The sequence below is a fragment of the Alternaria burnsii genome (genome assembly GCF_013036055.1).
Source record: "Alternaria burnsii strain CBS107.38 chromosome Unknown 730, whole genome shotgun sequence".
Taxonomy (NCBI): domain Eukaryota; kingdom Fungi; phylum Ascomycota; class Dothideomycetes; order Pleosporales; family Pleosporaceae; genus Alternaria; species Alternaria burnsii.
This window is the reverse complement of record NW_024066110.1, coordinates 1,907,427-1,921,437: the sequence shown is the minus strand read 5'-3', so window position 1 is coordinate 1,921,437 and position 14,011 is coordinate 1,907,427. Positions and strand designations below refer to the sequence as shown.

The 14,011-nt window shown below is 49.4% G+C and overlaps 4 protein-coding genes across 4 annotated transcripts; 2 read left to right on the top strand and 2 right to left on the bottom strand.

Annotated features, from left to right (window-relative positions):
* Positions 1–418: 418 nt before the first annotated feature.
* Positions 419–1,737, bottom strand: GT037_004071 (uncharacterized protein; the record flags this gene model as incomplete). Its single annotated transcript, XM_038929118.1, has 4 exons — positions 419–1,054; positions 1,110–1,376; positions 1,427–1,531; positions 1,588–1,737. 4 exons carry the CDS (start codon positions 1,735–1,737, stop codon positions 419–421), a joined length of 1,158 nt encoding a protein of 385 aa, XP_038788825.1.
* Positions 1,738–4,263: 2,526 nt separating this feature from the next.
* On the top strand, positions 4,264–9,528 carry GT037_004070 (alcohol oxidase; the record flags this gene model as incomplete). Its single annotated transcript, XM_038929117.1, has 12 exons — positions 4,264–4,306; positions 4,430–4,870; positions 4,926–5,117; positions 5,168–5,502; positions 5,552–5,685; positions 5,735–6,138; positions 6,196–6,275; positions 7,455–7,613; positions 7,680–7,936; positions 7,989–9,222; positions 9,270–9,425; positions 9,475–9,528. 12 exons carry the CDS (start codon positions 4,264–4,266, stop codon positions 9,526–9,528), a joined length of 3,489 nt encoding a protein of 1,162 aa, XP_038788824.1.
* Positions 9,529–11,098: 1,570 nt separating this feature from the next.
* On the top strand, positions 11,099–13,004 carry GT037_004069 (uncharacterized protein; the record flags this gene model as incomplete). The annotated part of the gene is made up of 3 exons (XM_038929116.1): positions 11,099–11,601; positions 11,654–11,673; positions 11,719–13,004. The coding sequence occupies 3 exons, from the start codon at positions 11,099–11,101 to the stop codon at positions 13,002–13,004; spliced, it is 1,809 nt and encodes a 602-aa protein (XP_038788823.1).
* Positions 13,005–13,220: 216 nt separating this feature from the next.
* On the bottom strand, positions 13,221–13,943 carry GT037_004068 (uncharacterized protein; the record flags this gene model as incomplete). Its single annotated transcript, XM_038929115.1, has 2 exons — positions 13,221–13,802; positions 13,827–13,943. The coding sequence occupies 2 exons, from the start codon at positions 13,941–13,943 to the stop codon at positions 13,221–13,223; spliced, it is 699 nt and encodes a 232-aa protein (XP_038788822.1).
* Between the last annotated feature and the right edge of the window lie 68 nt (positions 13,944–14,011).

The window sequence follows — 14,011 nt, the reverse complement described above, 5'->3', positions numbered from 1 at the left end:
AGTGCACTTACAAAAAACATGATGACTCATTAAATCTTGCGTCTATGTCGAAGAGATGAGAGGGGAGGGTGGAACGTGGAGAGTTCCGGTCTCGAAGCGGGATACTGTAAAGGCCAGTCTGAGCATTGCTGCTTTGAGCTTCATTCCGATCGCTGCAAGGAGAGATTCGAGAAGACGCAAGGGTCGAATGATGTGATGCAAAATAAGTAGAGATGACGTACAGAATATGTTACATATCAGAGGGATGGCGGTTTGTTTACGAAAGAGATGTAGCAGCTATGAAGTCGTCGCGCAACAAGGTTTGCATGCTGGAAAGAGTCGTAATTCAGTATCGAGCAGCGAACCCGCTTACGAGTCTCGAAGCATGCCATGGCAGAACAAAAGCGTTCTCAGATGAGCATTAGCAAGTATATTATGCTTATACTCCTTTCAAGAAATAATTCGAGTTAGTGTTGTCTCCACCTATCCGTGTACTCTTCACATCGTAGTCTTTTGTAACCTTGATCGTACCAAGCTCACCCTCCTGAGCTGAGTTCAGCGTCCGTAATGGTATGTTACCTTGTCGGCACAACTCCTCTTCTGACTCTGTTGCAGTAACCCCTTGTTCCAACCGTGTGATACTTCCTCTCTGGGCCCTCTTCCCCCACTTCGATCCGCCCGGGCCTTTTCCTTCCGAACCAATCGTTATGATCTGGCCAAGTGAAGACAGTCTGTACCCTTTCTGCTTCGAACTACCTCGCTCTCCTCCTCCTGATCCGTATGAAGGTCCACCCGCTACTCGCGTCCAAAGTGCTTTGAGACTTGGCAAGTTGACAGCGATGATAGCAAACTGTATCTCGAGCGCAGCCACAATTACCATCTTTCCAAGCACCCATGATGTATCCGGCGAGTTGTTTAGTTCCATGAGAGGTATGAGTCGGAAACATGCAATAATGACGGAACTGCTGCCAAAGGCCATGACTCCCAGCACAGCTGCTTTGCGCCGTACTGACATTTGGAGTTTCAAAACTGTATGTATGGGTAGGATGAGGATGTAGAAGTCTTCCAGGATGTTCTATCTCGCTGTTAGTGCCTTATCAGATAAGAATGTAGGTGTATTCGTGACTTACGAGGATAGATGGCCCTATGAGAAGGACGAGTTTGCTGATACAGATAGCATCGGGATGCGTACCTGGATGAAGAATCTCATCAAACGGAATGCATTGGAAACATGCGAGCATGATATTGATAATCAAAATTGCAAGGTTCAGGACTCCGCCAATGTATACAGCAACCCGAAAGGCTTTACTTGGGGAGAGGCGCAGGTAAAAGAGGAGGAAAGCCGATTTGATTACCCAGTGAACTGAGTAGTAAACCACTTCTTCTATGAACAGCCACTGTTGTTTACTCAGCTCAATTAAGATGGAAATGTCGTATTAGACCGTACCTTGACAATTTCGAGCTGTTGGACACCGCTCAACGTTTCCATGTGTAGTCCACATCCCCAATACACGAACATGTGCAGGACGACTTGTTGTCCAATGCTAAACAACTGCACTTTCAGTCAATACTGATGATATAGATATACTCTAGGGCCTAGGTACATACCAGGATCAAAATGGCAAAATTGTCATCCCAACCACGAGTCCTTAGGACAAAATGCCGACAGTAGAAGCGCAGGAATACAGATGTAGTACCAAGAAAGAAGGTAACATATGCTACAGCATAGGCCAAAGGCTGTAGAGTTGTCAATCCCATAGTAACGTATGCGTTTCTCCCGAGTGGTTTAACATTGAATTCGAGAGGATGCTCGCTGTCTCAAAAGAAGTACTCGACAGGAGCCGCATAGTAAACTGCAAACAGACACGTTCGTCATGGCCTATTGAGGAACAGTTTCAACATTTCCTAACCGACCCCATGCTTTTTTCTTACCGCCCCCACGGGCTCACAAAATAGAACGTAGGAAGAATGCCACCGTGTATGAGGCCGAATGCGAGCATGTGTTGCTAAGATCGGTGAAGAATGTGCGTATCTGAGCTTTGTTGTAACGTATCAAAGACAAGATATTCCACATCGCTCAGGATAAGTGGTGCCTGCCTAACCGCCGCGCATGATTAGGTTTTTGCTTTACTCCGTTGAGACGGTTCTGCGGTGCGGGAGGCTTCCCTTGTGGGCTACGGCTCGACCCATGTACTAACCTGGCGCACGCGCTCCCCCGAGCCGTCAAGCTGAAGCCGAGGAACTGGTTCGGTCTAGAACAAGTACACTCAAACTGCTACTCAAGCGTTGTGTTCACCATATGTCTGCAGGCTCTAGCACATACTATATAACGCACCAACAGTCAGGCGTTAGGCAGATCTGTCCTCCCGAAAATCATATCTGGGTACTGGGAAGGATTTCGAAAAGGATGTACTGAGACGGGGAGCCTAACATGAACCACAAGAAGCGAAGGATTCTCTCATATCGCTCGCGTGCATGAAGAAGATGTGACTTCCTGTTGGTGGTGGAGGCGCGTGTGCGTGTCGACAAGGGCCGGGACGCGTGGTTGCCAGCCGATTCCCCGCCCCACACCCAGGGCTATCTCGCCACTCAGCACGTCCACCAGAACCCTAGTAGCTTGACTTGCAATCTCCTTCACTAGCAAATTCCAACGCTTCGGAACAGTTCCTTTTCGTAAGAGCATTGTGATAGGTGAGCAGGTGTTGTGGCTGCTTGCGCCCGCACACGGTCGACCCTGGTTTTAGCTTCTTCAGGTCGAGAATGCAGTAGCGGAGAACAAGGTAGTAGAATAGGGTAGCACTAACGCTCTGTAATTCCATCTTTTAGAGTATAGCACTATCTCGTCAGGCTTAATTTGTGCAAGACATTCGCTATTTCTTCCCTTCAACGTAACGTACGTCATTAGAAGTCAGGGTTGATCCAAACAGCACTGTCACATATATTCCTCCTATCTTCTGCAAGACCAAACGCCATCTGCCCATTCACCATTATGTCGATCGTTGTGAACCCGAAAGAAAGTTCCCCAGGAAATTCAATTTCACGGCCAAAGGTGTTCCGCCAGTACACTGAGGTGGATCTTTTGTTACTATTTGACTCTACGTCTGTGTGGTTGTTGTGGTTGTACTTCGCACTTATATGGACGCAACCAACGAGACCATTCACCTGGCCTTTAACATGACTTGACCGGCCGTTAGAATTGTTGTAGGCATCATTGTAGAATTTGCGAAACAAGTAGGTCCTGCTGTTGTCGTAGTAAGGGTAGACAGTGCTGTTACACGAAGGACAGTCGCGAGATAGCGTGGGTTCAGAGCTTTTGATGAGGCCAACGATGGCGCCCGTGCTGATCTCTTGCGTCGACAACATGGATGATGGTATTATAGATCAGAACTGAATGCTCATGCAAGCACTCTTGAACAGCTGCTGCTAGTGTCGTCGCTAGGCTCGTTGGACTTGCGTTTTGCGAGCGTGCCGCCTACTCCACCATCACAGCGCTAGCGACAACTGCGATAGCGGCAATTATCATGATCCAAGGGTTTCTCATGCGTAGACAGCACGTAGGTGTGACCTCATAGATTTTAGGGGTTTTGAAAGTGCTGTGATCGCGAATAAGAGCGACTTCTATTTCAGTGCTGGGAGCGACCTCCAGATCAGAATATGGATGCAACGTCGTATTGCAAAGCTCGCGATAAAACATGAGAATTACTTGAACAAAGATGATAATGGAGATGTCTTTTCTGGCACGAGAGGTCGCCTTCATAGCTAAATCTGAGGCTCTGAGGTCCAACTGTTGGGACGGACTGTCTACTATCACAGCCACAACGTTAAAAAAGATAGAGACGAATTCAATTGAACTCGATACCGGCGAACAGCCTCATAGGACAAAAATCTTCTCTGCTGATATCGCGTAGGAGAGCGATAAGTTGGGGCCTGCCAGACCAGACCTCGCCCATATTGTGCCATAGATACATATGACCTTACCCGTATTGGTAGTCATCTTTTGCGAATCTTTGAGTGGATCATGCAATGGCTCACAGCCTTCGTTAGAACTTCTTTCGTACAAGTCAAGTCTAGCCTCTCCGCGCTGCAAATGCAGTGATGAGAGGCGAGGCGAGGCATGGGTGCTGCAGGGCTATATGCAACTAACGTGCCCACTCGCCTATCAAGAGCAATTCAGTAGCCGCTTAACGGCAGGGAACTGCAAGGAATTTAGGTAAAACGTACGGCCTCCAAGAAGGATGCGCATGCTGCTGTACCCTGATCGTGGGGGCACTCGAACCGCGGAGCATGATGCTAGCTTTCCGTACACACGGAGGTGTACTGGAAACGAGTAAGTGGCTAAGTAGCGCATTGCTACGGATAGCTATATTGCAACGCACTGCAACCTCTGAGATAGGGTCTCAAGTCGTCATCCAAAGCCTCCTCCGTTTTTCTTACTTCGCGAATCAATCAGGGAGCTTTGTGTTGAGCCTCAGAGCTTTCGCGACGACCATGGACTTCATTCGAGATGCTGTACACAATGCCGCGCAGCGTAGTGTATCACAAAGCGCCATTGCAGCAACCCTGTTCGGCATTGTCTTCCATCTATTGGTTCGACCATTCGAATTTGAGCTGATCATGTTCCATTTCATGGCGGCTTCTACTCTGACCTTTTTCGGGATGTTTTACACCTTTGGGTTCGTGAAAGCCCTGACCTTTGCAAGCTGTTTCAGCATCGGATTGCTTGGTAGCATTGCTTTATACCGATTAGCTTTTCACCGATGTCGAAACTTCCCAGGGCCGACCGCTGCTAAAATCTCAAAATTCTACGCAGCGAGACTTTCGGCGAAAAATGTACAGTACTACAAGGAGCTGGAGAAGATGCACGGTCAGTACGGTGACTTTGTGCGCACAGGTGAGCGACTAAGTACCCAGGACTCCATACGCGTGAATTCTGATGAGCAACAAAGGTCCCCGAGAGATCAGCGTTCTACGCAAGTCGGCTGTTCCAATTCTCTATGGTCCCAATTCGGAATGTTCGAAATCAACATGGTATGGCCAGACCGGCAACGACCCGAAGAAGTGTTCGATACACATGACGCGTGACTTCAATGATCATCGCCTTCGCCGCCGTGCTTGGGACCGTGGCTTCTCCATCAAAGGTATGCATGAATTCGCAAGGTATGTTGGAGATTCTTCTGACTCTTAGCAGCGCTCAGCACATACGAGCCACGTATCAAAGCAAAGGCAGACTTGTTTAAGAGTCAATTGACAGAGAAAGGAGGAAGCTCGATGGATGTGTCCGCCTGGTCAATGTTCTTTAGCTTCGACGTCATGGGTGAGGTCGGTTTCGGCAAAGACTTCAACAACCTCAAGAGTGGTGTAGAACATGTTGCCATTAAAGGAGTTCATGCTCACATGACGATGTTGGGGATCATGAGCACAGTTCCGTGGTTGCTCAACGTCTTGAGTTCCATTCCTGGAGCGGCAGCGGGTTATTCGGACTTCTTCTCTTTTTGCGCAGATCAGATCAGGGAGAAACACAAGGTATGTTTCATGGTCGTTTCCTGAGTAACAATGGGTTGACGTAGCCTAGACATGGAACAGCGAGAAGTATCCGCAGGATGTTGTATCATGGTTACTCAAAGCTGTAAAAGAGAAGGATGCTTCAGCTTCGCCAAGTGCAGCAGCTCTCGAGGATGATTCGAGGGTGATGATCATCGCTGGAAGGTGGGCAATCCGAGAAAAATGATGGAGCAACACAGCTAATACGATGTAGCGAGACAACAGCCACTACCCTCGCCGGAGCTCTCTTCTACCTCGCCAAATGTCCCACTAAGCAGAAACGACTCCAACAGTTCCTGGACCAAGCGATGCCGGGTGGATACAGCCAATGGTCATACGAGAAGGTCAAATCAGTCTCTTACCTGGATGATTTTCTCAACGAAACGCTGCGGCTTCGTCCCGCGTTGTTGACTGGTGGAGCGCGAGAAACACCAGCGAAGGGCATCCAGGTGGACGAGACATACATTCCTGGCAATACGAACGTGGTAGTACCAGTGTCGCTCATTCAAAGAGACCCGCGATGGTGGCAAGAGGCTGAGGATTTCGTTCCGGAGCGATTCGGCGAAAGGAAGATACAGATGGAGACGGACAAGGCTCCGTACTTGCCATTTTCTCTAGGTAGGTACTTCAATCCGGCTACTGTTCGCGTGTCGTAATCAGCTGACACTTTTATAGGCGCGTACAGCTGCCCAGGCAAGAATTTAGCCCAGATGAGCTTGCGCATCTCTCTTTCGATGATTGCGCAGAATTTCGACGTGAGTTTCGCATCTGGAGAAACTGGGGAGGAGTTCGAGAAAGAGATACTGGACACGTTCACCGTGACGCTTCCGTCTCTTCAGTTACGGTTCACGCCGCGCACCAGTGCTTGAAGATTAGGCGATGAACATCGTAAGCCATGCGTCCTGGGCATGCTTGACGCAGGAGCTTGAGAAGGACAAGACTGTGTGCTGACGGTAAACGATCGATCGCATGCAGCGATGCAGGATTTCCAAGATCGGGTGAACTTGCGAGTGAGGAGACGAGATTGCCCAATAGGACCGAGGTCAAAGAGGGGGTCATTGAATCGATAGCCTTCACAAACGTCTCTGCAACCTGGTTTTCAGATCGCTAGCAATGATATTCCGGGCTCCCGTATGCACAGGCATGACACTAATGGATCTCCTGCGCAAGCGGCTTGGTCTGATGTTGTCTGGATTCAACGACGTGGTAAGGCGACGCGAGCACGTTGAAACTCGTGTTACCGGTAGTACCAACCATCCTTCAGAAGCTACTGCACAGCTGTGCCCGTTGGATTTGAGCAAGCGAGCTAACGCGCGAACATCAATGACGTCATCGGAACTGTCTTTGCAAGACGAAAACCGTCATATTCTGGCGAGAACCTTCTCCATTGAGACTTCAGCACGACGAACAGAACAAGGCAAATACTTCAGAATGTAATTTCCTTCCGACCTTAATTGTTTGTCTGGTCTGCGCTCGGACTTGTGGCTAAGTCATGCGGAAACTTACCGATCAGGCATCACCCCCTTTATGTCTGAAGCCTCCAAATAAACTATAATTTGGGGTTCAGGACAAAAATGCACTGTTTAAGCGACTGAGTGTGGGCTGTACGATCGCTACCAAGAAGCTAATGTTTCGTAGGTAGCTGGAATTCCTCGGTTCACTCCGAGTGTAGAACTTTTTCTGGTGATTCTCCTTCGAGATGGCTAGCCACCCATGTGCTAGACCTAATTGAGTCCGTTCGCGTTTAACTCCATGCCCGCAGACCAGGTTCGGGGTATCACAGTTCCCAAACTCTCGATGCGAACCTTTTGCCCAGGATTTCGAACAAATCAAAACCTATGAGTGAATCCGGCATTGGGTATGCCAGTAGGAATGCCCAGGCCCTGGGACAAAAGCCATGTATATAGGTAACCATGATGACCCGAGTTTGGTAGGGTATCACCAAGATCTCTCCTTACCTTGGTCTCCCAGCGCTGCCCATCATGCGTAGCTCATTGTCACTCGTTTATTTGGCCGTTGCTATAGTCTCTGCTGTACCGGTCGCGGAACATGAGAAGAGACAGAGCGCAGAGTTCGACTATGTCATCGTTGGCGTACGTTGTTTCCACCATATACTGCGCTAGTTTGCAGAGAAGTAGTTGCGCTGACGCGCAATACAGGGTGGCACCGCAGGTCTTACACTTGCGAACCGTTTATCTGAAGACAGCACCATGAAAGTCGCTGTGATCGAGGCTGGTGGTCTCTATCAGGTTACGAACCCACTTTTGTCGTCGACGCCAGCTGGAGATGTCTTGTGGGCAGGCTCTAGCCCTTTGGATCAGAACCTTCTCGTGGACTGGAATTTCATCACAGCCCCTCAAGCAGGTGCGAATGGTAGGAGGATCAAGTATGCCCGCGGAAAGTGTCTGGGTGGAAGGTAAGCTTCAAAACTCAGATTTGAGCAAAGACATAGCGACTAATGTGTGAAGCTCGGCGCGAAATTTCATGATCTATCAGCGGGGCGACCGTGGCTCCTACCAGCGTTGGGCAGATCAAGTCGGCGACGACTCGTACACTTTCGACAACCTCATGCCTTATTTCAAAAAGTCGGTCAAGTTCACGCCACCCAATACCCAGCTCCGTGCAAGCAATGGGTCGGCCGAATACGTCGCAAGTGCTTTCGATGCCAGCGGCGGACCGCTCGATGTGTCCTATGCGAACTATGCGGGCCCTTTCTCAAGCTACATGGAGGGTGGCCTGAATGGCATTGGTATCCCAACCAGACCCGACTTCAACTCCGGAGAACTTATGGGAGCGCAGTACTGCAGCTCCACGATCACGCCTGGTAATCAGAAGCGAGCTTCGAGTCAAACAGCATTCCTTGACGCTGTTAAGAACCGTCCTAATCTCAAAGTGTACTCTTTGACACGAGCTGAGAAGATTATCTTCGATAGTGAGAAGCGTGCCACGGGTGTTCAGCTACCCTTTGGCTCTATCCTTACTGCGAAGCGAGAAGTTATTCTCTCTGCTGGTGCTTTTCAATCTCCCCAACTGCTCATGGTCTCTGGTGTTGGTCCTGCTGCACAGCTGAAGAAGTTTAACATTCCCGTCATTGCTGACCGTCGTGGTGTTGGTCAAAACATGCAAGACCACATCTTCTTCGGCCCCACCTACCGCTACAAGGTCCAGACTTTGACCAAACTAGCCAACGACCTTCTTTACGTCGGCGCCCAATTCGCGTTCGACTACGGCCTACTCAAGAAAGGTCCACTTACCAACCCCGTCTGTGACTTCCTAGGCTGGGAAAAGGCTCCTCGAAATCTCATCTCTTCAGAAGCTGCCGCGGTACTAGATCAGTACCCTGCTTCTTGGCCTGATATCGAGTACCTTTCTGCGCCTGGCTATATCGGAGATTTCTCTAATCTCTTCGCGACTCAGCCAAAGGATGGTTACCAATACGCATCCATCCTCGGCGCTATTGTGGCCCCGCTCTCTCGTGGTTCGGTTACCATCACGAGCTCCAGCACAGCCCAGCTGCCTTCGATCGACCCTGGCTGGTTGACCGATCCTACCGATCAATCCGTCGCCATCGCCATCTACAAGCGCACACGCCAAGCTTTTGCTACGGATGCCATGAAGCGCGGACTTGCAGATACGAAGGAGTATTTCCCTGGTCCTAACGTTCAGACTGACGAACAGATCCTCAATACCATCCGTGATACAGTAGGTCTACTTTGTGTTCGTTTCACCGCACATACTGACAAGAGCAGCTAATGACTGTGTGGCATGCGTCTTGCACATGCAAGATGGGAAAAGTTGATGACCCTGATGCAGTTGTGGATAGCAAGGCAAGGGTTATTGGCGTGACAGGGTTGAGGGTTGTAGATGCGAGCTCGTTTGCTCTACTACCTCCTGGCCATCCTCAGGTATGTTATCTCCTGTCGCTTCGTCAGTGTCACGCTAACCTCCAATCAGAGTACGGTATATGCGTTGGCTGAGAAGATTGCGGATGATATCAAACGCAGCTAGTAGAGACCTCGGGGTCTGTTGAGTAGCCACGCACGCAGTATTGCGTAGTACGATTTCAGCGCCACGGTAGCATCTCTCCGCCCAAGGATATAAAGAACTCAGGTCAGCTTCCGATGCGACATGCGACGCCTAGTTCTTCGCTCTGCGCGAAATTGTCTGTTTTGTGATTGTGTTGATAATAGAACTCGCTGATGTGGCGGGCTACGGGCGATCCTGGCGGCAGCATCCGCCCAGCCCCACCATCCTTCCGAAACGTGTGGCCGAACCAATAGCACCCCAAGTTCAACACCACGCAATTCTACCAACAAAGGTCGAATTCGAGCTGCGCCTGGATCGTAGCGTCGTCAGAGTTCATTGAATGTATACGTCACGCGTAGATCGCAGAAATCGTCCTTGCCCTCCGATTTATGTCGATGCAAAGGTATTTGTGTATCTCTGACCAGGTTACGCGTCACGCGCTTCCAAAGCCAGCGATTCCTCCACATTGAGGGTGAACTACACTATAGCATTTCATCCAACAGTCATCTACTCATTCGCCAGTAGGAACCATTATGTGGAATGTTACCTTCCAGATCGAGCTCCTGAGCACAACAGGACGGCAACGGGAAGCAGAAACCAACCAATGTGGCACATTCGAAGACGACTTGAGCTGAGTCGAACAAACGTAGCTTACAATTAAACCACTGGTTCTTATCATGATACTCACTTTGGTGTGAGAGGTTGCCACTGGAAGTCCGCGAATGTGACATTGCCAGATGACCGCTGTTACTTTCCGGCAACCACATTGATGTTTGACCCTCCATCAACAGCTGTGCGCCTTCAGCAGTTGACCAACCACAGCAGTCAAGAAAGCAAAGAGGATTTCAACTCACTACGTCTCGAGTCAAAGCTATCCCGATCCCCGCCACCACCTTTCCCTCCCCCGCTCAACCGCTATGAACCCCCCTGCTTGGTTAAAGCGTGTGTCCAATGATCGCATTGAGTCTGTGGTAACTACGTTCAAGGCAGTATGCACAAGAAAGGTCCGCCTACCTATGGGAATATCGCCACAAGCTGCATTTGGGGTGTCATCGGTGCAGTCGAGTAGTTCATTTCCGATGTGCAGACCCTCCAAACCAATAATTACAAACTGTGGGAGGTTGGGAGATGGCTTTCAGCTCATGTACGCAATATTCTGAACGGTTGCCTTGTTTGGTTGCGTCTCGACTTAGCCGGTCAGTCTTTGTGCTACACACCATCCCTTTCGACGAATGGCACACTGGCGCTTAGAACAAGGCAAACAACATCGGAGACAAGCCTCCCCGCCATCTTAACATCCACAACGTATGATACCCGCGACTCTCAGCCTCATCACTCAGGGGCTAGATTCGGGTTACAGGTCTTTGTTTATTTAGACCTTCCCAGAATGCTAATGTTCTCGAGCTCCTGGTGTACGAGTGACCTACTGCAAAACAAGGCCTCACATCGGGTGAGTTCATTTCAAGATGTGCTTTGATTATTTGGCTAATTTGATGTGAGACCAACAAACATACCGCTTGTCGGAATGGAAGCTATGGCGACCTCAACCAACATGCCTTGCAGTGACGAAGAGTTCGAGAAGCCGACGATGAGAGCGCACTCAATTTGGAGACTTTTCCAGATCGCCTTCGCTTTCGCAACAGTGTTCTTCCCCTTGGTTTTTGTAGCGACATTGCTGTGTCTTTTCGTTACGATCCCTGCCTGGACGATACAGGACCCGCCGGAAGAGAATGCAAACCTCCCCATTGACCCTCATGATGAATCGTTCCTAACGACGACGGTGCTAATCAACAAAGTCGCGCTTACCAGCTCGTTTGCCTCCAACGTTGCGCAGTGGGCCGCTGTGCCATTTCTGCTACTTTACTCGTTTCTCGTAGCGCTTGAGCTATCGAACCGACACCAAGTAATAGACCAAGATATGAAAAAACTTTTACATGGCGACCAAACGTTTCTTCTCAACTGGACTGTACTTCGGTTATGGCGTGCTCGGAAGACAAACATTGCGAGTGGAACCAGGATCGCCGGTATTGGCGCTTTTTTATGTGTAGTTCTTACGTATGTATCTTTTTACGTCCGCCAAATGTCAATATGCTAATCTGTGGATTAGTTTTCTTCTGCTAGTCGGAGGTAGTTAAGCTCACCGAGAACCTCGAATGAAACTGACGGTATCAGACAAAGTATTGTCAGGAACACTCACTCCAACGTTACAGCGGGTCTATGAAAGCACATCCCCAGGCCCTGACTTTGTGCCAGATGATTCCCTGGTCTTTGGCGGTTTCAAGATTGATGAAACGAGATGCCCATTCAATGAAACGCTCATTGGCATCTACGATCACGACGCTTCTCCGCCGTGCACAATCAATGGATCGAGCAAACCTTGGACACTCTGGGATGCCCCATCAGCATATCGAGTGCTTGCGACAGGACTGTTGAATCAAACAGGAGAATACAACAACGAGGATTTCAATACCCTAAACGTTGCCTTTGATGCTGGCGCATTCATATATACCCAGCTTGTCACGCATGTCGACAACGCCACGAATGAACAGCACGTTCTTTACTTCAATCCATGGTCAGCCGAGGAATACAGCTATAGCCCAGAAGCGAGCAAATTAGATCTGACGAATCAGGACGTAGAAAGAGTTGGTCTCGACTACATCGCCGAAACGATTTCCGTTGTCACCAAGTGCACTGCAATCACTACGGACTGTGGAATTTACAATACCACAAGTGATGCTTCCTCTATACCATATCACTGCTCTAACAGCTTCTATGGCGACTTGAATGAGATACCAGCAAATGGACTAGAGCGTCTCAAGGGCTGGAACACAACGTTCTTCGACTTTCACAACGACCCTTCGCTGAACGTTTCCATCGCATCCCAACTGAACCCATTCAGCTACAACGTCACAGCTGTTGTAGACAGTATCGATCTGAATGGCCTCATCAACTATGGGGATCCACAGGTACCCCAAGGCATTGTTGTTGAGATCGGAGAGGGGCGTGTGGGATTCGCAATGTCGTGCAATTCTACGGTCTACGACGTTACGTACTCACTCGTCAATGGTAGCATCCTGGTCTTCAACACGACACTGGCTGCTCCCAGCACCGCAGCCATGATCAAAGCACCACTACAAGCTGGCTTTGGTAGCTACGAACTTTTTGAGAAAGCTGCCATGTCCGTGTTGCTATCTCATTCGACGATTCTGGACGCGATGGAGCTTGCCTTCAGCCAAACTTTTCTGGCGCTTGTGGCTGGTGTCTACAATCCGGCTCCATTCATCGAAGAGCGTTGGCGCTATGATATGACGGTCACGAAGATTAGAAAAGCGCCATTCTACTTTCTGGTTGTTTGCATGTTCATGTATGCGATCGTCGTTTTGGTATTCACGTTGATGGCTCTCAGTCTCTTCCGGAGGAGTGATGTACGAGCTTTGCACAGTCAATTGATGTCCTAGACCAAGGAGATGCTCGGACGATAATGTTTTCGGTTTGTTCGCTGCTGGGCAGGCTTGTAACTTCTCTCTTCTTATGTACTATTCTTGTACGCAATATCAAACAGAAAGCAACAACTGCAGTTCAGTAACTTCGTCTGTGGTTACTAGTCAGCATGAATGACAGAAGATACTGGGTTATCACCATATTCGAAATATGATATCTTCTCTAATTGCTCCTCATTGTGAAGTCACTTTCTCTGCAAGCCCAGGTAGCGTTTCAGCCACGATGTCCATCTCCCCAAACACATCTTCCAAAGGCTCTTTCTCCAACACCAGGCAATATGCCGTCTTAAATCCAGCCCTCCCCATTGCGCTAACGTCCCAGCCATGTGCAGCGGCAAACCAAAGCTCGGCAGCTGTATCCTCGACACCAAGCTTTGCTCTCAGCTTTTCATATGCCTGGACTTCTGACTTGCCTACACCAATCTCGTCACATGTAACGACATGATCACCGTCGATGTTGATGTTGCCCTTCTCGAAGTATCCCAGCACTCTTTCGCGATCGCCACTAGTGAACGCCCAGACCGTCCAACCATCCTCCTTTATTTTATCCACACATTCCTTTGCACCAGGCCGAACTTCACATTTGTTGTACTCTTGCATAAAGTACTTCACATCTTCTTCGCTCGCCACACTATGCGGTTCTGCCACTCCAGCGAAATGCAAGACGCGGAAAAAGATAGATTCGAAAACCTTGGCAAATGGGACGTACGAGCCCGAAAGTGGGAGGTATGTGTATTCACGCTCTGCCGTTTCGAGCTATGCGTAACCAAGGAGACGTACGGAAATATTATGGGGCTGGAGTTTGGACTCAAGGTGTGGGTCGATGACGGCGTAGAAGTGCTCGTGCAACACAAGCGTGCCGACTATATCGAAGACGATGTGCTTCGTTTGTGACATGGTGTATAACGTCGGTGATGCGAAATTTCGACGTCAAGCCTTCACTCCCTAGTTTGATTTACGTTGCG